At 34.8% G+C, this 24,938-nt stretch overlaps 1 protein-coding gene across 7 annotated transcripts in view; it reads left to right on the top strand.

Moving 5' to 3' along the window:
* SOX6 (SRY-box transcription factor 6) overlaps window positions 1–24,938 on the top strand; it is a 624,429-nt gene that overhangs the window by 220,593 nt on the left and 378,898 nt on the right. For all 7 annotated transcript variants that reach the window (XM_082660447.1, XM_082660449.1, XM_082660450.1 and 4 more), the window contains one exon: window positions 14,637–14,877. In XM_082660447.1, the coding sequence (XP_082516573.1) occupies window positions 14,641–14,877 (237 nt within the window). In that variant the 5' untranslated portion in view covers window positions 14,637–14,640. The remainder of the gene's footprint in view (window positions 1–14,636; window positions 14,878–24,938) is intronic.

Genomic DNA, 24,938 nt, shown 5'->3' with positions numbered 1-24,938 from the left:
TTTATTAATGCTTTTCAATTTACTCTTTTTTATTCTGTCATATATTTCTTCTGCATTTTTCTGAGTAACACACACTCCTGTGTTTGTTCCCCATCATGCCTGGCAAGGTTCAAAACATTCATTTGTTTCTTTCTTTATCCAGGTGTCCTAGAAACCTAACTGTTTGTGAGTTTGGTCCTTAGGCAAGTTTATCTTGATGTTGGAACTTTCAGCTTCAAATAGTGCAAATAGTGCTCTTAAGCTGCATGTGGAGTAGACTAGTGCCTGTCATCTTTTTGAGCTGTGGTACAGTTAAGAATACCTATTTTGTGGTAATGAATTCACTAAAATGCCAAACAGTCAGGCTAGCATATCTGTGACCCCTCAAGTTGATTTTCTAAAGTAAATTGTGATGAGAGGGGAACTTTAAGGTAAGCTGTTTTCTTAGCTCGTGAGGATGTGCTGGGGTAGCACACTAGTAGGAACTTGATTTTAGACCTGATTTAGAAATGCGAAATGGAGTGAAACAAGAAACACTTTTAAACATTTAAAGTTTGGGACCAGGGATTACTGATCCATCTATTTCTCAAATAGAAAAGCAAATAAGCAAGCTTTGAAAGGTATTGGTGCATTTCATAGGATAGAGTATTTTAGACTTTTTGTTTATTGTCAAATTAAAGTATACCGAAATGCTGCTTCTGTTTAAAAATTAATTCTGAGAAAAGGGGTACAATCTTGAAAAGTTGGGGCTGCTTTGGTTGAAAATCAAGGAAAAAAGTTAATAGCAGACGGTCTGAATGGGTACCTAGAGTCCAGGACTCTGTTATCCTCACAAATACAGTTCTCAGCAGCAGATGTTGTATGCTTGGTTTCTTCTATGTGAGTGATTCACTCTCATGCCTACCCCTTTTGGGAAATAGTTTTCTATGTATTTTACCCTGTTGACATAGTCCTAGTCTCTGGCCCACTTAGCTTTGGGTCATGGGTATATTGCCACTGGAAAAGTATTCCATGGAAATTTTATTTACTGTGATTTGTAAAAATTCAGAATCTCTTTCTTTAAGAATTTTTGTTTGAGTCAAACTATTTTTCTGTGCACTTTTATTTAAAGGAAGTTACTGTTGATTTAATACCTACCAAATGCTAAGTAGTACTTGTAATATATTAATTTAATCTTCAGGAAGATGTGTTGTCTCTAATTTTACATATGGGGACAGGGACTCTCAGAGAGTTAAGTAACTTGTCAAGTTCACAGATCTAGTAAATGAGAGGTCTGGGATTTAAATCCCTGCTCTAAACTTTTTTACAAATCCACACTTTTCCTTCTGACAGCAGATTATGTTAAGACTGGTAGCAGTTTTCCAGTTCTAGGCACCATGGATGCAAATAAAAGATTTACTTTTGAAGAAATTAAAAAATTAATAGATGAGACATGTAAAAGTGTTTCTATTTTGGGAAATTGTGAGGCGGTGCTTATATGAGAAGAAAAAACAAAGCTGGATAAATAATGTGGATTTTTTCCACCATAACTAAGCTTAGGAAAACTAGAACTTCTGTGGCTTGATAGGTGTGCATATAGGTACTTAGTAAAGAATCCCTTGGTGTGCAAGACAGTGGGTAGTCATACTTGTCTTCTATAATGATAACTCAAACAATTCTGTGCAATGATTCATGGAAACAATTGGATTCTCATCTCCTGGAGCTGTTTATGATAATATGTTACCAGCAAATGCAAGTGAGAAACTTCAAGCAAATAGCTGTAAGGAATGGGGAGGGGTGTTGGAGGTAATGAGGGAAAAATACAAGATAGCAGCACTTTATTTGTGAATCTTGACTGTTTGGTGTATATAAAAAATGTGGAAATTTCAGTTGGTAGTGAAAACCTTTCTTCAACTTTCACAGAGAATTACAATTTATAAAAATGAATGCCCTTGGGTATGGACTTTTTCTGTTTTTTCTCCCAGAAGTTAGGGTGTATGTAATGTTATATGGTTGTCAGATTTTAAGAGGATATTTAAATTAACTCTGCATTCCCTGAAATGAATTCTAGATGGGTGGTGTGTTAAATATATACTGCTCAAGTACTTCATCTCATTTTCCCTCAAGGCTGTCCTCAACACCTACTTTTGTAGTGAAACAGCTCCGGTTGTATATGATGCTTCTGGCATGGCTTTTCTGATAAGAGCTGTAAGGTAGAAATTGGATCTCATACCTCTCTGGACTTTGAAATGAATGGGAAGTGACATCCTTGTTTTATGTCACGATTGTCTGTATAAGAATATAGTTAACTGCTGATCATCTAGGCTACCCAGAAAAAGCATGCCAGGGCAAGCATGGATAGTTAATGACCAAAAAATTTACTGTATGAAAACTACAGTGAACCTTTAAGACTTATGTGCCAATAGATTTAACTACTTCTGTAACCAATTTTGTTGTCAAACTGTCAGAGAGTCAAATGGATTGGTTAGAAGGTCACCTGTTCTCCTTTCTGCTTCCCCCTCTCCTTTTATAGTTGTTAACCAGTAATTAAATACCTCAAATCCTAGAAGTAGAAAGGAAGGAAAAAGGGAAAAATGAAGACAGAAAATTCTTTGATGTTTGGATTAAATGAGTATCTAGTATATCCAACCGGAATATTAAAAATAAAATTCTATAGGAAGTATATGAACTAATAAAGAAAAATTCAGATGATAATTGAAAATAGTTAATTCATTTAATTTAGATTTACTATCAGTTACCTTTAATTGTAATAGCATCTGCCCTGGAGTTAGACCATCTGAGTTCAAATTTTGCCTTCTTTATTAATTAGATATGACCGTAGGCAAGTCTTAATATTTTTTTTAAATACAAAATTTTGTGCCTTGATTTCCTTTTCTGTAAAAGAGGGATAATGTACATTATCTAACTCCTATAATTGTTTTGAGAACTAAGTGAGATAATACATGTAGCAGTGCTCAGCATAGGGATTGGTACTTTCTAAACGTCTAGCAAATACTATTTCTGTATCTTTTCAACCATCTCTCCAACATCTATCCATCCATCCATAGCTGTTTGTCTGTCTGTCCATCTATCCATCTTTTGAATGTTTCTAACAACATAGATTGATGATTTGTTGTTTTTGTTTTTTTCCATAATATGTAAAACATTTAAAGTATGAACTGAATTTAATTGGCCAGAGGGTGGGGGAAGAGGAGACAGCCCTGAAAAACCAAGTTATGCACAGAGATCTAGAAGTTTTACTTTAAATCCTCTGGTTAAGTATAATATCCTAATTTTAATTCTGCCTATTCATTTAATAAAATTTAAGTAATTAGGCAAATATTTATTGAGTGTTTTCTTTGTGCAAAATATTGTACTAGGTGCTGTGGGAATACAGAGAAGCCTAGTATTTTATTCTTGCCCTTGAAAAGTTTGTAATCTGGTTGGGATTACATATAAACATATAATTATAGCATATATTTTAAAAAGATTGTGTAAGATAGTATGCGTTGTGTTGAATGAGTTATATAAAAAATAAAATTTCAGAGCACTTAATAAAATTTCAGAGAAGTGATTAGAAGGGTGGACCTAGTTACCTGGAATAGGCTCAGTTGGTTTCCTAGTGATAAGAAAGGAAGGCGAGGGAAATAGGGAGAGACAGCAGAGCAAAGTCTGGGGGGCAGCAATAAGTGAAGTCCGAGTATATCAGTCTAGTGGAGTAGAAGGTTAAAGTGTAGTCTACTAGAAGATAAGTTTAGAAAGATTGATTGGATCTGGATGGAGGGCCTTGAATGCCATAGTCAGGAGTTTGGACTTTTTCTGTCATCAGGGGAGAGCCACTGATTTTTCTCGAGCAAGAGAGTGGCCTGATAATAGGAGTGGCAGTAAGATTGATTTTGAGCTGGAGATGCTGAAATTAGGGAAATCAGTTTATAGTCTGTTGCAAGAGTCTAGGTATGAAGTGTAATAAAGCCCTGTACTAAGGTGATTATGAGTGTGGTAAGAAGATGTGAGCGTGAAAACATTATTAAGAAAGTGTTGATGGAGCTTAATGACAGGCTGGCAATGAGGAGCAAGGATAAAAAAGAGGAGATGGATGTAGGGTTCATGTTTTGAACTTGGATCATGCTGGGCATGATACTCCTCTGGGTGTGAATGGATGAGGGAGGGTGTTGAGGAAAATGATGAATCCAATTTTGTTTTGTTGAGTATGACATAGCAAAGTATATCTTGGTATAATCTTGATGTACTTTTCTAGCAGTCATTTGAGGGCTGTTGTGTTTCAGGGAGGTGAAAGAGAGCTCATTGTTGGGGATCTAGATATAAAAATAATGATTTAGATGTTAAGGAATGAGATTTTGGTAAAAAGAATATAGAGAAAGAATAATGTTTAGGTTGGCAGCATTAACATGTGAGTGGCATTTTCTATGATTATCTATTCACCTTAATTTTAAAAAAATAAGCTATTTGCTCATCTCTCCCTCCCTAATTTTTCTTCACTCTTTTTTCCCCAACATTATCAATTATCTACGATGTGTTGTACAGTATGCTGCTCACTGGGGACCCAGTAATGAACAAGACAGACATAATCCCTATCTTCATGGAACATATAGAATAAACTTAAAAAAAAAAACCCAAAATCTATGAATGTTTTCTGTTGTTCTTCCACTTGCCATAAGCTTTTGATAATATTTACACAAGCATTTATCTCCCTGGGTCTGGAAGACATTTTCTGACAATAGGTTTCCTTTTCTCTTTTTGTGGACACTTTTTATTATTACTATATTGTAAGGAATGTTCTGTAGGATCATAATTTTAGGAACATATTAAATTACTCATCATTGAAGTTAAAAAAATACTGTTTGCCACCACCATCACCAGCCCCCCACCCTTGTAGGGAGGTTTTTATTGTGTTAAGCTTATAAGTAAGGTCCTTCAGGGAAAAAACTTTTTTGGCAAGGTGAAGGAAAAAGATCTTTCCTTTAAAACTATCTTATTCCTCACATGCAGACTTCTCTTAATGATATGAAATTTATTTCAAATCACAATAAAACGTGCACTAGACTTTAGACTTTCCCTTTCTCCTGTTTCTCCTGTCCTTATTCTGCTTTTGATTTTGCCACAAAGTCAACCCAGTACCTTCATCTCTCCCTTTCCTCCACTCTTTCCTAATAAAATGGAGGAATGGTGGAATAGGAATGCAATGTAAGACTGGCCATTTCAGATTTATAAAGGATGAAAGCATCCTTCAAAGGAATGATCTATCTGATTGCAAATGTCTGATTTTAAATGCTGATATTCAAGCTCAGGGAATCTTATGTTGTTGATGGTCCCTAATTCATTGCACTTTCATTCTTTGCTGTGCTACCCCTTCTCCTTCAACTGGTCCTTTTTTTTTTTTTTTTTTGTGGTACGCGGGCCTCTCACTGTTGTGGCCTCTCCCGTTGCGGAGCACAGCCTCCGGACGTGCAGGCTCAGCAGCCATGGCTCATGGGCCCAGCCGCTCCGCGGCATGTGGGATCTTCCCAGACTGGGGCACGAAACCGTGTCCTCTGCATCGGCAGGCGGACTCTCAACCACTGCGCCACCAGGGAAGCCCCAACTGGTCCATTTTTGAGTTAGAGGATTCTAAATGAAATTATTTAGAATAGAGATATCAGGTAAAAATGGAATATCAGGTATTATCTGTAAGATACCTTTCTCATAAAAAGGGGTACATTATTTTTTAAATTTTTTAATTGAAATATATATTTCTGCTTTGTAAATAAGTTCATTTGTATCATTTTTTAAGATTTGACATATAAGTGATATTATATGATATTTTTCTTTCTCTGTCTGACTTACTTCACTTAGTATGATAATCTCCAAGTCCATCCATGTTGCTGCAAATGGCATTATTCCATTCTTTTCTATGGCTGAGTAATATTCCATTGTATATATGTACCAAATCTTCTTTAGCCATTCATCTGTTGATGGACATTTAGGTTGCTTTCATGTCTTGGCTATTATAAATAGTACTGCAGTGAACATTGGGGTGCGTGTATCTTTTTGAATTAGAGTCTTTGTCTTTTCTGGATATATGCCCAGGAGTGGGATTGCTGCATCATATGGTAGCTCTATTTTTACTCTTTTAAGGAAACTCCATCCTGTTCTGCATAGTGGCTGCACCAATTTACATTTCTACCAACAGTGTAGGAGGGTTCTGTTTTCTCCACACCCACTCCAGCATTTATTATCTGTAGACGTTTTGATGATGACCATTCTGACCAGTGTGAGGTGATACCTCGTTGTAGTTTTGATATGCATTTTTCTAATAATTAGCAATGTTGAGCGTATTTTAATGAAAAGGAAGACATTATTGGTGAAAGAAGAAAACCCCTATGTTAGGAGTGTTTTGAAATGGGAAAGATAGTTTTTGCCGTATTGGAAGGTATGATGTAAATCTGAGTGTTTTAAATTTTGAGTTATATAGATAGAAAATCACTTTAGTAAGAGAGCTTTTAAGAAAGCAGTTTGATTGGAGCAACATCTATATTTATATAGATTACTTATAAATCTTCAGCGTATGGGAAAACCATGTCAAATTTTTAGGTCTTTAATACTAACCCAGCTATGGGTTACTGAAATCACTTTCATAGCGGCCCAGCCTGGCCACCACATTTGGATAGGAATTCCAGATGCTGAGTGTCTCAGTAATAAAAGCTGTGGACATGTAGCCTATGCTTGGTTATTTTTCTAAACTTGGATAGAGATAATAAATCAATTTTGTGAGGTGAATTTTCAACCTCAAAAATCCAGGTCACTTTAGAACACAATAAGGCATAACTTTTTTCTTTTAAGGAAAAGTTAAGATAAAAGCTTTTGAGCTTGGATAATACCTGTCTTTTTCGACCTGCTGAAAGGTTTCTAAGCTAGAAAGAAGTCTCTGAAAGCGTAGTTTTTATAATGGTGGTGCTGCTGACATACACTTAACATTATCAGGTCAAATGGCAGTGATACAATTTGTAGGCCTTATACTCTGTCTGGAAAGTTGTAGTACTCTTATTGGTATTTGTATTCACTTTTTGTTAATTGGCCTTTCTTGTTGTTTTCCATTTTAATTTACTGTAAGACTAATAAGTCTTGTTAAATAACAAAGATTGCATCACAGCATTCAGCATTGAAATGCACTCCTTTTTGGGGGAAGCCAGATAGATGTGTTTACTCTGTAGAGAGATTTGATTTTTTGTTTTCTTCATGGTAATTATGTTTGCACTTTGCTGATCACTAGTTGTGCATTATTACAATGGAAGGTGGCAATTTGATTGTCTTCATTTGGAGAAACAAGTAATTTTATATTCACTAAGCTGTCGTCAGGTAACACTAACTCACAGTACTAAGAGCTCCTGGCAATGTGGCTTGGCACCTATATTTAACTGCTTTGATGCTTGTGTAACCTCTGCTGAATCAGAAATACTTTGCCTGCTGGAAATGGTTTTCAGGGTTGTACAATGAGGTTTTCATTAAGTAGACAAACTGAAAATGAACTGCAAAGCCACGGCTGTTTCTCTCTTCCCTTTCCCCTTCGTCCCTCCCCCTTCTCCTCTCCTTCCCCACCCTCTCCTGTTCCCCTCCCCATTCCTCTTCTTCCTGGTCCTCCTCCTCTTATTTGATAAGAACCTGAAATTTATACCTTATTTCATTACATGAAAGAGAGAAATTGCTGGCTCGCTTTATTTAGCTAAAGGAGAACCTCAGAGATTAGCTTCTTTATATAATTTTGCTCACTGGCACGATGTGTGAGCTTTCATTTTTTGAAACTATTCATATAGTATAAATTTTCATTTTTCTCTTTTTTCTGGCAATATTAAAAAGTGGAAATAGAGATGAGAATGGAAAAGTATAGTGACAGCTTCCTACCTACCCTTTCTCTCTGAGAAGTTATTGTCCTGGCTTATAATATTTATTGATAATTGGATACGATATCCATATTGGGCTTCCATATTTGTGGATTGGTTTTAAGCTGACAAAGACATGTTTGGTATTCACTTTAAAAATTATGGTTCTCATTTCATGTGAAGAGGAGATTCAGAGTGAATGTATATCAATAAATTCATTCTGCTATTATTTTAGACAGCTTTCTTTCACTCAAGCCGCATAGAAGTCTTTCATTTGAGTTATAAAGTCATTGTGCTTGATTAAAATCCTCTTAGTTAGTGTGTATTTATAGTAGCCATTGTTTGGTTTTGCTCTTATTGTTGGGTGACTGGTTTTATTTATATATTCTGGGCCTGGCTTTCCAAAGCAAAGATCTCAACAAGTTACTGGTAGATAAGCTTTGGGAAAAATTCAGTATTGTTGCTATCAAGCAAAAAGTATAGATAGAGGTGACATGAAGGCAAGTTGTTTTGATCCCAGGAAGAAACTGGATACTCAGAGACACATGTAATAATTATAGGTTTTCCATAGGCAGTCAGTCAGGCAGGCCAGTCATTAGGCTGGTTGCCTGCCTCCTCCAGCAGATACTAACCAATTAGACAGAGATGGTTACGTGATGTAACATTATCAGGAGAAACAATTCATGAGTCAAAGCATTCCAAGACATATGAGCTCTAGTCCAAAGAACAGTCTTAAGCTATATAAAGTGACAGCAATATTGTCAGCTAAATATAAACTCTAGAAACACAAACTTTTGATGACTTGAGAAGAATCTGTTCCAGGTAGTCCCTGTTTTGTAAGAACCTCAGAAGGCCTTTGAATACAGTTTTGGAACTTTGGTGTGAAAAATTAGAAGCCTTAAATAAGTCAAAATCCATTAATTTAAGCCCTTTCTTAGACATACTTCAAGGGCTCCAGTGTATTTCATTTCCCTCATCACTACTGATTTGACAACTAACTCAAATCAATGAGTTTTCTTCTAACAGATATTGTCTGTATATGTTACCATATATACTCTGAAAGAGCCACTACAGACTTTAAAAGATAGGTTTATAACTCTCCAAGGTAACTCTGAAAGCTTATAAGCTTCTTTTTCATGGAATTTTCTTGTTTGCTTATTAAAGAGATAGAAGAGAGAGAAAAACCTGGCAGAAGCCTAGGGAAGATTGGAGGTGGAGTGAGGGACAGGCGGTAGCGCTGGATAAAACAGTACAAGAATCAATAACAACCCTCAGGCTTTACCTGAATGAAGCAGGAAAAGTTTTAAAAGGGTTATCTTCATTTTAATGTCTGAAATAAGGGTCCCTCCCCCTGCCTGTCCACCCTCCCCCCAATACTTAAACGTGGGAATTAGAGGTACAGGAAGAGGGTTTTAAAATCATTCTTTACCCTAGGCTGGGTGGCCTGGCGTCCTTTGTAGGGGTTCCTGGATATTGTGCATTTTGGCAGCTGAACATATATGTTACTCATGCTCCTTAAAATGAGAGGCACTGTGTTATATTTTTGGAAAATTATTTGTTTATTTCTCAGTATCAGATCAATTGCAACATTAAATTAACAGTGAACTACCTGACTGAAATGTCTACCTTGGTAGCCTGGGGCTGAGTTGCAAAAAGAAATGTGAATGTTGGCCTGAAATTTTAATTTTTTCTTTAAGTAAACCAACTATTAAAATGTTGCTTTATGTTAAAAACAGGGCTTCTTTTGAGTAAATGTAGCACACGTAAAAAGTGAATGCCATTTGATAATAATCTCAGAAGTAATGAAAACATTTGAAAAAACAGGTTAAAAATATTGTTGTAATAAATTCAGTGGCTCCTTTGGATAATCATGTCAGTCCCAAATGATAGTTTTGAGGTGAATTCCTTCCAAGCAATGGTAAAGAAAAAAAAATTAATTTCAAGTGACTATGCCTTATGAGAAAGTTGTTTTAAAAAATCCTAACTTTTAGACATAAAAATAACTGTTTTTTCTTTTTTAAATAACACCATCAAATAAGAAAGATTTAAAAAAAAATAAGAAAGATTTAAAGTTCTAGAAAATAAGGTTTTTCTGAGATAGAGGACTTAATGTGTAGATATCCAGTCCTCATCATTTTATCAAGTCTTGGACCAGCTAATCTTGATTTCTTGTTAAAGAACATAAAGGAAATTTACCGTCTGCGTAGGTTGGTAATGGTCTAAACATTCAGCTTTTATACTGGGGTTCTGGAGTAAAATAATTATAATCTTCCTAGAGGTACTACTACTGGCTTCCTAGAAAACTTTATCACTTACTGGAGACTTTATCTCCTACAATCTCATTTTCAAAAGTCCTAAGCCCTGAAGTTCTTCCCAACGGCTGGCATCCTGGGAATTCACTTGATCTGCTGGGCAGAGACATTTCAAACTCGGGAACACATGATGGGAATTTAGTTTTATGTGTCCAAAGATATGTTATTCTCTTTGGAGGTTTTACTTGATAATAGCTATGCCCCAGAAAACCATCTTGTTTAACCAATGTGATAAGTTGACAATGTAGTTTTTCTCTCTGATTATAATGTACTCTGTGTAGTCAATACACTGGTACCATGTGAGTGTAATTTCCTCTTTTATTTTATCTCCAATGCACTGTATTATAAATAAACAGTTAAAAAAAACACCAAACAAATCTGTTGCATCTCCTTTTAAGATTGTACCACTGTAGACACTTGTTCTGGTAAAGTAGAATTGGGCGCATTTGATTGCATTTAAATTTTTCATGCTTCAGCAGTTTGGCTGGGAGCACAGTAAAGAAAAATCCCATGAGCGAGGATAGTTTAGAATAATAGAACTTGATTTTGTGTATTATAGCGGCAACATTTGCGCTGCTTTAGTTAGGGTTGTGTCAGCACTTCCATTATAAACCCCTGTTTTCAAGGGGTATAACTAGGGAGATTTTTTTTTTAATACAAATTAAAAAAACAATTCATTTGAATGATTTTTAAGTTATAATAGTGCAAAAATAAAACAAAGTTAAGTCACATAGAAATTGACCGTTTTCACAAGGATTTTAATTCTTTTGCTTATTAGTTGTATATGGCAGCAGCTAAAGTAAGATACTGTTCTAATACACTGGGAGTGAAAGTTTTTGTAATGAAAAATTACTAACATGAGGATTAAAAATAAAAGTAAGCATCCCATGTGATATTTTAAATCATTAAAGCTAGTGTATATTTGATTTATGAGTTTTTGTAGGAGAGTAGCCATGGTGCAATGACTACCATGCTAGGTAAAGGTATTACCAAAAGTCAAGTATCTTTGCAACTTCTAGAATACAGTTTAGTTGGTCTAGTAAAAGGGAAAGCTAAAGTAAAGAAGTAGTGAAATGAATGAGGATGTAATCAGTAAATTGAAGGATTCTATAACAAATAATTTTGCAAAAAATAATCAGTAAATTGAACCTAATAATCAGTAAATCCAAGACACTTAAAACTGCATTGAAAAGAATTTGTGCACATTTTCCTTTTAAAAATGCAACAGGGCTTCCCTGGTGGCGCAGTGGTTGAGAGTCTGCCTGCTGATGCAGGGAACACGGGTTCGTGCCCCGGTCCGGGAAGATCCCACATGCCGCGGAGCGGCTAGGCCCGTGAGGCATGGCCGCCGAGCCTGCGCGTCTGGAGCCTGTGCTCCGCAACGGGAGAGGCCACAACAGTGAGAGGCCTGCGTACCGCAAAAAAAAAAAGAAAAAAAAAATGCAAGAAAATCACCATCCGAAACAAAAAACTACAACAAAACCATCAATAAAAAACAAACCTGAAAGAAGCCCAACAATTTTATCAAAAGGAAATGTCTACAGGGGGGCAATACCTAGCTAAAAGAAAAAGAGTCACCTTTTTTTCTGCTAACAACATATTGAGAACTAAAGGAAACACAAGAAATTAAATTAAATATGATATGGAAAAGTATTCTTGGAACAAAAAAATGTTAATTCCTTTGCTAAAGGGAGGGATTTTGAAGTTGAGTATGCCTTCCTTGGTTTTTAAGTATTATTGTCTTACCTTTCCCCTCTTCTTGTCCCTTAATGATGATGTGAACTGAGGATGAACAGTCAGATTTAATATTGCTTTTTTTTGGCAGCCTATCTTTTATTTGAAACCTTGATACACATTTGTATTTGTAGGTGCAAAATAAAAGACAAAGTGTGTGATGTTATAAATTGGTAGCTTTCCTGAATGGTCACTGGAGGAATCACCAGAAGACTGTTGATGAAGTAGAGGTGAAGCCTTTCCTCACTAATTGTATTCAGTGTGTAATTTCTAAACTTCCCTCTGAATTTTGATTTTCAATTAACACTCCCCATTTGAAAATAATTTTCTATTTAATGTAATTGCAGGAAGTAATTTATTGGCTGATTAAGACAGAGGGCCCAGCCTTCCTTAAGAAAACACTCTAACAAACCAGCCTTTAAACTCAACCCATAGCTTTGGACAGCTTTAGTCTATTTTTACAGCTGCATGGTTGTGTTTAATTAGGATTGTGCACTATTGTTCATTGGTGCAGTTTATAGTTGAAATTATTCTTAAGAGACTTTTCATTTTGGGTTTTGTGTTGTGATTAATTTATACTAAACCAACAATCACAGATATTGCTATTGGAAGGAGCCAAGTCACTTTATAATAAGAGGACGTTTGTTGGGGAACTAAAGTCACTCTGAGTTTTGGATTATGACTTTCAATTGTATTTAGCTGTTTTAAAAAGCAGCAGTAAATTCATTCTTTTGTCTTTAATGTGAATGATTACATTATTGGTACTGTTATTATCTGAACTATGAAAACACTCTTCTTGTTAATGGCAAGCTCTTGATAAATTTGCAAAAGAGTTATAATTTGCCTGGTTTTACTATAGTATTTATGAGGCTAATGAAGTAAGTTCTAGATGATTCCTGTATTACAAGAAACATCATTTGGTATCATTTTCTGTAAGTTTATATGCATTTCTCCATTTGTCATTATTGATAGAAATTAGTCAAGGATATACTTATCTAATTCTTTGATAAAGTACTCATTAGAACATTTTTCTTTCTCCTCAAAGAAAACATAGACATACTTCTGTACTTTTTTTCCTCCATATTATTTTCTAGTATCAAATCTAGTAGATTAAATTTTTATTATTTGTAGAATGATTATTATAAGTAGGTATCAGCATTTTAATGTGTTTCAAAGCACTTCAAAAGCCCGTAATACTTTTATTTAGAACTGTGCATAATTAGATTAGCTGATCTTACATTAATTTTTTTCACTGTAGGATACTAAATCTGAGCCCCCTCATTAATTGTGAGAAATTTAGCATTAGCTGTTAAATCCTATGTGAAACATGGGCTGCTACATAAAAACTACTGTTTAAATTGGAATTAACTTAATTATTTTTCTTTGCACTTGATATTTCCTTCACTGCAATATTCATGAAAGCATGTGACAGATTTGTAAATTTAACTGTTAATCTCAGATTTCTAGACCCTTTAATCAGTATTTATTTGTCTGTAGAAACAGTACTAGCAAGTTAATGATTTGCTAATTTGAAAAATGCTCATGTGGTTTCCTATGTTAACTGATTTGTGCATTTTAAAAAAATAGTATGAAATCAATTAATGTTAAAGAGCAATTAAGGTGGGGATTTTATTCCTTTCGTTACACAGCAATTTTAGAGCTAACTGTACTATAAATCAAAAACAATGTAAAGTTTTAGAAAATATACCTAATTGCCTCTTCTTTTAAGTTATAAACTTCTGGTGATTTTATTTCTAAACACTTTTCTAAGAAAATCATTTCGATAAAGTGATATTCTAAAAGTTTTGAAATTCTGTCTAACAATCATGATTTTCTGATTGTATATGAAAGCATAGAATGAAGACCTTGTCTTCACTGTGCTGAGTGTAGTTGATGTTTACTTGTGGATACATAGAATGTGCAGTAATTGTTTTTGGAGTTTTAAGATTATGAATAGTAGGCATTTTACTCTTCATAGTAAATGCTTTGAATCTTATATGTACTTTCTAATATAAAATAGAAGCATAGTTATTTCATATACTCAATTAAAATGTCACAAAATTGCCTTAAAACTAATCTAGCATTGTCAGCTACTTAATCAGTATGTCACTTAAAAGTTTACTTGTAGCAATTGACACAGCTTGAAGGTCTTTAGAAAAAGATCAGATTGACACTAATCAGTGTTAGGCCTAGTACTCATAATACAAGGTATAAACTAAGAAGTCAGGACCAAGTTTGTTTAGGATTTTTATCATAGATTGCTTACTCTCCTGATTATATTTTCTTACATAGACTTCCTTTGTTCCTACATAAAGCATAAGAGAAATTTGGATATTTGTAATTTCAACTTATCCTCCAAACTGGCTCATTTGCTGTTCATTCATTCATTTTTTTTCATTGCTAGCCATCAACTGAATTACTCTCAATAATCTAGTTGGGAGAACTGGGAGGAAAAATACACACATACATATACTATACATTATGAAAACTTATTCCATAAAAATTTCATTTGTGGATTGGTAAGAAAGAAAATGTGCAGCAATTACTGGGAAGAAGTTTGCTTGAGTTAAAAGGAAAGAGGGAAAGTGGAACAGATAAGCTAAGAGTTCTTTTTCAGTGGTTTAGAGTAGATCATAAACATTTCTGAAGTTAGAGAACTTTCCTTTTTTCCTGAATTAGTCACATGTAAGGGATGGTTTATTCTTTTGTCATTGACAGCCCTTTTAAAAATCCATGCTGTTTCCTTATTCTGCAGAAGAATGTCTTCCAAGCAAGCCGCCTCTCCATTTGCCAGTGCAGCTGATGGAGAGGAAGCAATGACCCAAGATTTGACCTCAAGGGAAAAAGAAGAGGGCAGTGATCAACATGTGGCCTCCCATCTGCCTCTGCACCCCATAATGCACAACAAACCTCACTCTGAGGAGCTACCAACACTTGTCAATACCATTCAACAGGATGCTGACTGGGACAGTGTTCTGTCGTCTCAGCAAAGAATGGTGAGCTTTTAAAATCTGGCCACTGTCACCAAGTATGTCTGTTATTATGGGCTCATTACAAATAAGTGTTTTAGAGAAAGCTCAGAATCCGTATCATTAGAGTTATTTGTGTTCAGGCGCTGAAAATGACCACCTTGTATATTATTAATATATTAATACTAGTTAGTGAGAAAAATTGGAAAATCGTTTGTGGTTTTGTTTTTGTCCATTATTAGGTTGACTTGCCAAAAGATATTTAATTTAATTTCGGGGGAGATTTGGTTATTTTATTCTCTGATTCTCTCTATTTAAGGTGGTGACCTTGATAATACCACAAAATAGGTAGTATGATCCAGTAAAGTGCGGCTGTGTATTAATATTGAAAAATTATAATAAGCAAACATATCTATGTGAATGAGGTCATATAGTGAATACATTTTCAGTGAGGAAATGCAGGTATTTATCATTTTTAACAGTAATTCTTGATTTATAATAAAGCTTTTCTCACTTATGTGCGTATATATTAATTTCAAAAGGACATGCAGAGCTCCTGAGTATCATTCAATCAAACTGCAGGAGTTTGCCCTAAAGGTAGAAAAAACAATGTCCAATACATGCAGTGTATTAGCCAGCTTTCCCATGTTAAATTCTACCTGTAACCATCAAAATAGGTACCATAATAAGTGACATTACTTATCTAGTTTAAAGCAAAAATATTAACTTTTTTAACATTTAAAACTGACCAAAATCTTAACATATTTTATTAGATTAGGAATTTTAAACCCTGTTTTACATGTCTTAACTTTTGGCTAAATTAATGATAAGTATTTTAAGTGGGGAATGGGGAAAAGATTTGTTCCTTAATAAAAACTAAGGTAATATTTAAAAATGCCTTTACTCTAATAGCATTTTAAAATTCTTGCTCTATGCTTAATGTTTCAGAAACAATTCAAAGATTTAATTTTATAATTTATGGAGGCAGACATTTTTCTTTTTCAGATGATTCTGCAGGCACAATTAGTACTCGGAAGCAGTAGCTGAGAAATAGGGGATTGGACTAGACTATACTGTTCTAGACTAACTTTAGGTTGAGAGGGGATCATCATTATGCAGTTAGACCCCCTGGAAGATTTGTTTTCCTTGCATAGGGGGAAGAGAGAAGGTATAATAAAGCAAGGATAAAAGTCTGTTTTCTTAATTGAACATAAGCAGTTCATTTTATAACTCCAATATAACATGGGTGAAATAGATATTCAGTCACTCTCACTGGCTTTTTGGCAAAATAATAGGGCTATGTTTTATCTTTATTTCAACAAATCATTATGGTGCACCTCCTCTGTGCCCAGCATTCTGCTGGGTACTGGCTGTCTAGTAAATAAAACATGCATGATTATGCCTTCATGGAGCTTATATCTAGGAGAGGGAACAAAAATAAATATACACACACAAAAATATAATTAAAATTTGATATGTGTTAAGAAGAAAAAGAACATAATGCCATGTGAGAACATAATGAAATAAACCTCATTTAGAATGGATGGATAGGAATGCCCTCTTTGACCTAAGGATGATAAGAACTAACCACGCAAAAAATAGAAGAAAGAGTAAAAATAGCAGAGGGAACATCATGTATGAAATATCTGAGGTGAGAAAAATATAGCTGAGTTTCAGAAAATGAAAGATAGTTCTTGTAGCTGAAGTGTAATGAGCGAGGGTGAGACATAGCATCAGATATGGTTGGAGAGATTGGTAGGGGCTAGTTATCCGACGAGACCTTGTAGATAACATTATGGAAGTGAGATTTGATACTAAGTGCAATGGAAAGCCATCGAAGGGTTTAAGAACATTTCAGAAAGATAGTTCTGTGACTGTATATAAATAGATGTGGGGAAGATGGAGTGAAAGGAGGAAGACCTGCTGGGAAGCTATTTCAGAAATCCAGGTAAGAGATGATGGTGGCTTGGATTAGTGTGGAGGCAGATGGGCTAGGGAGAAGGGTTAGGTTCAAGATATATTTTAGCTTTTATGCCAAATATACTCATGGACAAATCAGAATAACTACACTGGAAAATACAGGTTGAGGCAGAAATAATACAGTTCAAATTCTACTTCTTTAGAGCACTCTTTACTTATTTTTCTTAGTATAATTTAGTTTGTATATTGGCAAGTGCAAAATTGCTTCGGTGAGTTATTCTCAAAGTTTTATGATCTAAAATTTTGTCAGAAAATAGATATTAATAATTTGCTTACCAAATTTACAAGTGGGATTTATGGTAGTCTAAAATAGTTTAAATTTACAAATATGTTATATTAATATAAAGAAATCATACTTGCTGGAAATGTTTTCAAACTTTCATTGTCTTCTGATATCAAACATTACTTTGCACTGGAGCCTTTGTGTATTCTGAATGTCCGGAAGCCAAAATATTTTGTTTTAGCTCCCACTCTATAGTATTTCCCAGCTGTGTACTTATATGGTATAATAAAAGGATTTAACAATTGGGAAATAGCAGCTGCATTTGGAAATTCCCTTTTCATTTGATAGATTCAATAATGTATAACAAGTGTAACATCAGACCTGTAATGACTTATACCGCAAGTATCATATCACTGACCAATTTTTCTTTACAGCAAAGGAAAACACTAGAAGGATTTTAGGTTTCTGGACAGCCTTGCAAACCTATATATATTGAGTGTATGTGTTGCAGTAAGGTGACTGTGACGAGAGTAAAACTTAATAAACACTTTGCCTCATTCTACATTCAAGTAAATATTAAATCCGGAATAATTGTTATGAAGTTAAGTGAAACTTAGTTTTCTTCAGTGGATCCTATTTGTTATGCACTGTAATTGAACCTCATAAAATCAGCGTAGAGAAATAAAATTTAAAAGAAAGTCTAAAAACAACAACAGAGATTTTATCAGCGCTTAACTCAGTTTCCATTGTAATTTGCTTTCTGTGATGGCCCTCACTCATGAACAGTTAGAAACAGGCACTAGAAGTTTCTTATATACTGGGTTCAGGAAGGGTTTTACTTTGAAATATCAACACCACAGAGGAGCTTTTCTGTAAGACAGGGTAAAGACAAAGCAGAGAATTTCTGCTAATCCCTACCTCTGGATTAGAAAAAAAATCTTTAGATGTTAAAATTTGTATTAATTATTTTGATGTTGCACTCCAACAAAATATGAGACTATACAGTTTAAAACGAGTGAAAAAATTCATTGTGGAATAAGCAAAGGAGAATAGAAACTTAGAGAACAGAAATTTTAGAGATCAGCATTCCAAGACCAATTGAAGATAAAAAAATTTTAGACTCTGATTTTAATTACCATTACTTATATTATGGACACCAAAATGTTCTATTTTAAATTTAGTGTGCTATGTTAATTGGTAAGATCCATTTGAAGGCTGAAAAGTTAGTGTAAATAAGAATTCACTGTCCTTGCTTACTATGTACAACCACTACTATTTTCATTATGGTACCAGTGTACCAGCACCTTTTTTGTAGGGGAATTTTGACACTATTTGAAATATGTTTTTGCTCCCATTAGAACTGATTCATTAGACAGGAATAAATTCACGTAATTTTTTCATCAAAAAATGTATAGTGTACCATTCTTTTTAATGTAAACAAGCATGAAGAACATTTTGTAGTAATATTTAGTGGCTAGCATATAATATTGTGTGTGATGATTATCTGCTAACGATTACTTGAGTGTGTAGCACCTACTAAGTTCTAAGCACAGGGACTTTCTTGTGAATAAGACAGGAATGATCCCCTCACAGAGTGAGACAATTTTAGACAATGGTAAGTACAATAAAGAAAATTAAATAAGAAAATGTTATTGAGAATGACTACTTTAAACAAACCAGGGAAGGTCTTTTTGAAGAGGTGACATTTGAGTTGAGATTTGAATAATGAAAGGGAGACAACTATACAAAAATTTGGGGGAAGACACACAGCTAGAATATATAGTAAGTGCAGAAACCTCTTGGTTGGTGTGTTTGAGCAATAGGAAACAATGGAGTGTCTGCAGTGGAATGGGTGAGGGAGAGAATGGTATGAGATGAAATCTAGGAGGCAGGCAGATGACAGATACTATGGGGTATCATAGGCTACAGTGAGGTGTTTCGACTTTACTTCAAGTGAAAGAGGAAGCCATTGGAAGATTTTAAGCAAGAGACTACCATGATTTGATTTATGTTTTTAAAAAATCATATTAGCCGCTGTGTACATAATGGATTGCAAGAGATAAAACCACAAACAAGGGCACCTATTAGGAAAACTGTTGCAGTAGTGCAGGTGAGTTTGATGGTAAGTGGAAGAGTGGACAGTTGGGGAGTTTATTCTTTGAAGAGTTCCCATAGAGTCTGAGGAAGACAAGATTCACACAGAGGGTGAGGAGAATATGTTATGTAATATACATGTGGGCAGAAATTTAGTCAAGAATGAACAGGAAGTGAAGTCAATGAGACCAGGGCACGGGGAAGGGTAAGGCTTGCTCCTGGACCAAGAATGGTCCCGTGTGAGGACAGAAACTTTTTGCCTAATAGGGAGATATTTACAGGTGACTTCCAGGGTAGGTTATGGGAATGTGGGCTAGACACCAACAGTATCTCTTACAAGATCCCCAAAGTGACAGGATTCTAAGTGGGACCTCTTGCATGCATGTGCACCTGTGCACTTACATGCATTCTCATACTGATATATATTTTAAGCCAAAATGGGATTATATGCATTTGGCTTTTAACTACTAGTCTAATTAGGTAGAAATAATCACACTGGACCCTCAGGCCCAGAATATCAGAACTCCTTATTTTAGAGACCTACGTAAATTCCCCCAAGTTTTATCTTCTAGAAAAGTTTAAAAAATAATATTCCACTATAAATAAAAGATGCCAATAAAGTCTCTTGTTGTAATTAAAAAAAAATAATAGGCATGTTGAGATATTTAGTAAATAACTGTTGGGAAAAATACTTTCTTGCTTGCAAACAATTTCTCCTCTCTGCCTTTCTTGCTTTCAGTTCAATGAAGTTGCTAATCAACTTTGAAGTGTTCTATGTAGTTCGCTTTGAGTCATAAAAATTCTGGTGTGGACTTTGTACCATTCCTGGGAATGGAGCTGTTGCCATTACATGATAACATAGTCCAGGAACTTTGGGTGAGGATTTAATCCTTCCCAGCCATGCTTTATGTTGTGACAGACTTTTAGAAGATTTCTAATTTTGTTACCTTTTAAAAGATTTTAAAAACTTGAATTGTTCCCAGTTTTTGGTAAGATTTAGTAATTTAAGGTAGTAGGTAGCACTCAAATAAAATTTATTTATTTTTTATTTTTATTATTTTCCTCACGTTTACTTTAGAAAGTATAGTGAAACCCACTGGTTCACCCGGTCCGAACTATATGCAAGGTTTATGTTCATCTTTTTGTTACCTGATTGGGTCTATGAAGCACTGGGGAAAAAAAATCCATACACTAGGGAAGTTTAGACTTCTTGAGAAATTTAGTTACTACTACTCTCATTTTAGAATTTTGGATATTCATTCTCTATAAGTAAAATTCAAACCTAGACTTCTGGTAATAAGTGAAAATGTTCATCCTTGCCCCTGAGTCATGAAACAACATTTTCCAGGAAGCCCTGTGGGAGATTTCCCATTTTCTATAACTTTGAAACTATATTAGCATACAGTATTGTCCGTTTTTAAACCCATCTCAGAAACTTAATGACAGAAATTTACTTACAGTTTGGACCAAAAAATAAAACCATGTTTATGGCATGGTGTAGGTAGTGAAATAGACAACTAATGCTGTCTAGTGTTAACACACTGACCACCTTTATATATGCACACCTTGCTTATGTGCACTGTTTCATTCCTGCTCTTAAAAAATGTATATTTAAAAAAAAACTTTCCTAAACCTGGCTTATTTAAACAAAATGATTATTGGCATGCTACTTGGAAATATCTCAATGTTTATGGAAATTTGAATTATTTTATCATTGTTTTTATTGATTTAATACATCTTTCTAAATATACTTTTTGGAAAAGATTTCTTACTTACATAGCTATTATCAAAATCTTTATAGAAAGTAGAAACATTGACATGCTCTGCAGTAGTTGGCTTTTTCCCCCCCTGGGCAAGAAGGAATCAGGTATGCATGCTGATTAACACACTCCAGTCATTAACGTGTGATTATGTGGGCTGCATATTGAGCACCTGCCAAAATATAAAAATCCAGTACTTTGTTACATCTGTGCAAAGACTTTTTGCATTTCTTTTGCATTTTGACAGTTCAAGGAAAATCAGACCCCAGTATCTTTTCTTTTTTTTTTTCAGTGTAATAAAATTGTGTGTACAGAATGTTTTCAAGGAGATAGGATATGTCATGTTTATTTTTATTTTAATCTTTCGGGCTGTATAAGATCCAGTGACTAGGGTTTGCAGAACTCTGACTGTAATATGAATCTCTTAATGAACTTCATCACCATGATTCACTTACAATTTACAGCATTCCTTCATGTTCATAAGGATTATCTTTTCTGGGATTCAGCCAATATTCCTCTAGTTTGCTTTGTTTTTATGTGATACCTTTATGTCTCATAAATATTTTGTTTTCATTCTTTCACCGATATGCTGTTAGTGTACACCTCATAGTGATGCCAGGGCTGCTATGGTTTGATTTTTCCTATCCAATATCCATTTGCAAATATTCCTTCATGGCAAAAGTGTAGCTTGGGCTCTATAGCATTTCCAGACACTTAGGAAAAGTCACTTTTCGAGAATTATTTAAAATAAGATTGGTTACTCAGAAAATCTGGGATGATCTCGTCTAACATAACAGCTTGATTGAGCAGGCCTATTCTACTCAGCTTTTCTTTTCTTGATGGATTTAAATGGCATTTGAATGTAGTAGATTTTTTTTTTCTAAATAAGCTTCTCATTAAAATTGGTCAGTATTAATCATAGGAAGCTGATCTCAGGACACCAATAATTTTCTAATTAAAGCAGAACTTCACAAGCAAATTTCAATCTATAGGTAGTTCTAATTAATGTACACTTTCTTGTACAGAATTCCTTCTTCCTCAGTGATGATTTGGATACATCACTGTAATGAAATATCATAACTGGAATAATGAAATCTGCACATTTCTGTAATGTTTCTAAGCATTATGGTATAGAAAATAATGTATATAAATATTATATAGCATGCAGTCATTTACATGACTAACATCTTAAGGTCCTTCTAGATTAGCATGAATAAGATAGCGTGTTGCTTTGGGAGCAGAAAGCTGGGGTTGTGTTTGTACTCCTCCAGATCTACCTTCTTATTTTAATTTGAAGAGGGTTACTTTCCATAAAGTCAACTTAACATGACAAATCCTGCTGCCACCATTTATTTGGAGATGAGATTGTAAGGGCTCTCTTTGTTTATTGAGTCAAACCACCTGCACTAAGCAGGAAAGACCCTACTTTGTTCCTTCCATGAACATATCTAACCTTTCTTGAACACATCTAGTGAATGTGCCTAAATTACCTTGACATGCAAATTATCCCACTGTTTAACTGTCCTCTGTAATAAGAAGTTTTCCTTGCTTTCCAAGGGAAATGTAACCTTTTTAAAGAAGAACAACTTCAAGCTATTATTCCTTTTGTTAATATAGCTTTCAATATGATGACATATTTATTTTTTATACCCTTAACCTAAGTATTATTTTGGTATTACTACAGTCCCGTGACCTCTAGGCATTATTTTTCTAGGTGATGCAAGTTGAGTTCAATAGTATGTCTCTGTGTAAACCACATCCTCAAATCCAAAGTATGAATTACAAACCTTTGCTAATAAAATTGTACATTCAGGTAAAAATTAGAAATGAATACTTAGGCATGTTATCTCTCTTCTTTATATTTAATTAACACCCTAGAAAATGGGAAACGCTATTTAATAAAATGATTTGAAATTATTTTGTAAACTTCTGCTTTGATTATAATTTAACTTTAATTTTTTTTTGCTGCCAGTGTACTGAGAATACCTAGAATACAATAGTCTCAAGTTCATCAAACTTTTGGGAAGAAATGTGCCCTCAGTCAAGCATAGATAGATTACTGTGGTATAATAGAAGAGATTCATTTACATTGAAACACAAAGAATTAGAAAATTTTTTGGAAATTAGTGTTATTTAGGAATTTTTTGGTTAGTTCTAGTGGTTAATTAGTAGTTTTTTTACATTACTGTGGGCTAGCCAGGATTAAACTAAAGTAATCCATGAACACATTGAGAAAACCTTTGCTCTTGAATTCAGAGTTAATATTTGGCCTTCAGTTGTATTAATTTTTTTTTTTTTTTGCGGTACGCGAGCCTCTCACTGTTGTGGCCTCTCCCATTGCGGAGCACAGGCTCCGGATGCGCAGGCTCAGCGCCATAGCTCATGGGCCCAGCCGCTCCGCGGCATGTGGGATCCTCCCGGACCGGGTCACGAACACGTGTCCCCTGCATCGGCAGGCAGACTCTCTACCACTGTGCCACCAGGGAAGCCCAGTTGTATTAATTTTTTTGTACATGTATGCTTCTACCAAAATGCCTTTATTGTTTTTGATATATTCTGATATATTTTGAGATATATTCTGATATATATGTTCTGATATATATTGTATGTGAAGTTGATTAAAGTTCATTTATTTTGCTTTCTGTAGTTGACAGTAAAATTAGAGTTTAGCTCTCCTTTCAGCTACTGTTCTCTTGGATCCATGAGGAATGCCACAGTAGGGCAAGAAATGAATCTGAATTTTTGGATTTTTCAAAATTAAGAGAGAAAAATAAAAATTCACACCCCTCCCTTACCCAGAGAGAAAGGATGGGCTCTGTGATTGTAACTGAGCCATCGATTCAAGGTTGTGTGTTGTCTTCAGGTAGAGCAATCACAACCTCCAGACACTGGGAATATTTGATGCCAGATTAGAGTTCTACTTGCTGCTTTGTGGTAAATTGGTGACAGTTTTGTGCCAAGTTTTCCTTTTTCTGGAAATGTAAATACAGGTATATGGATGTTGATAGATAGATAGTTTTATAAGCACATAGCCTCCAAAGAATCATTTTTAATCTCTGTACTTGTTTTATCTGTAAAAACTTAGTGAGCTAGAGATGTTATTTAAAAATTTCTAGACTACAAAGAGTTTCCTGTTATGCCATTATATATATTTACTTGACATATTAGAAGGAAATTAAAGGCTTTTGTGGTGAAATTCTCAAAATTGGGAATTTTACTTGGGCAAGATCCTAGTGAAGACAGGAGATTGTTGAGTTCATAGGGTGGTCGGGAGGGCTCAGTATGTATGACATATAGAACAACCTGCTCTCTAGTTGCTCTTCCATAGGCAAACTAGAGCATGAAAGGACTTCACTGTTAATAGAGTATAATCTCTCCTAAGGAACAAATGGATTTGACTGACCTTGACTGGGCTCTGGTACTTTTTAATGTTAAGATTTGTGAGGAATCAAGAGGACACTCTGGCTATTTCTTTTTTAGTGTGACCCCAGCCTCATCATTTTTATTCTATTATTTTTTTAAAAATTTATTTATTTTTAAATTTTTTCCTGTTCTAAGCATTTTATATGTACTGAGTCATTTAATTTTTATAATAACCTTATAAGGTAGGTGCTAGGATTATCCCCATTTCACTGATGAGGAAACCAAGTCACCAAGATTTAGTGACTTGCTCAAGGTCCCAAAGGTCAAGCTCACTCCAGTGGCTGAGTTAGGATTTTTTTTTTAACATCTTTATTGAGGTATAATTGCTTTACAATGGTGTGTTAGTTTCTGCTGTATAACAAAGTGAATCAGCTATACATATACATATATACCCATATCTCCTTCCTCTTGCTTCTCCCTCCCACCCTCCCTATCCCACCCCTCTAGGTGGTCAAAAAGCACTGAGCTGATCTCCCTGTGCTATGCAGCTGCTTCCCATTAGCTATCTATTTTACATTTGGTAGTGTATATATGTCCATGCCACTCTCTCACTTCGTCCCAGCTTACCCTTCCCCCTCCCCGTATCCTCAAGTCCATTCTCTATGTCT

This window comes from Grampus griseus (assembly GCF_964374135.1).
Source record: "Grampus griseus genome assembly, chromosome: 8".
Taxonomy (NCBI): domain Eukaryota; kingdom Metazoa; phylum Chordata; class Mammalia; order Artiodactyla; family Delphinidae; genus Grampus; species Grampus griseus.
This window is presented reverse-complemented; position numbering and strand designations above follow the sequence as displayed.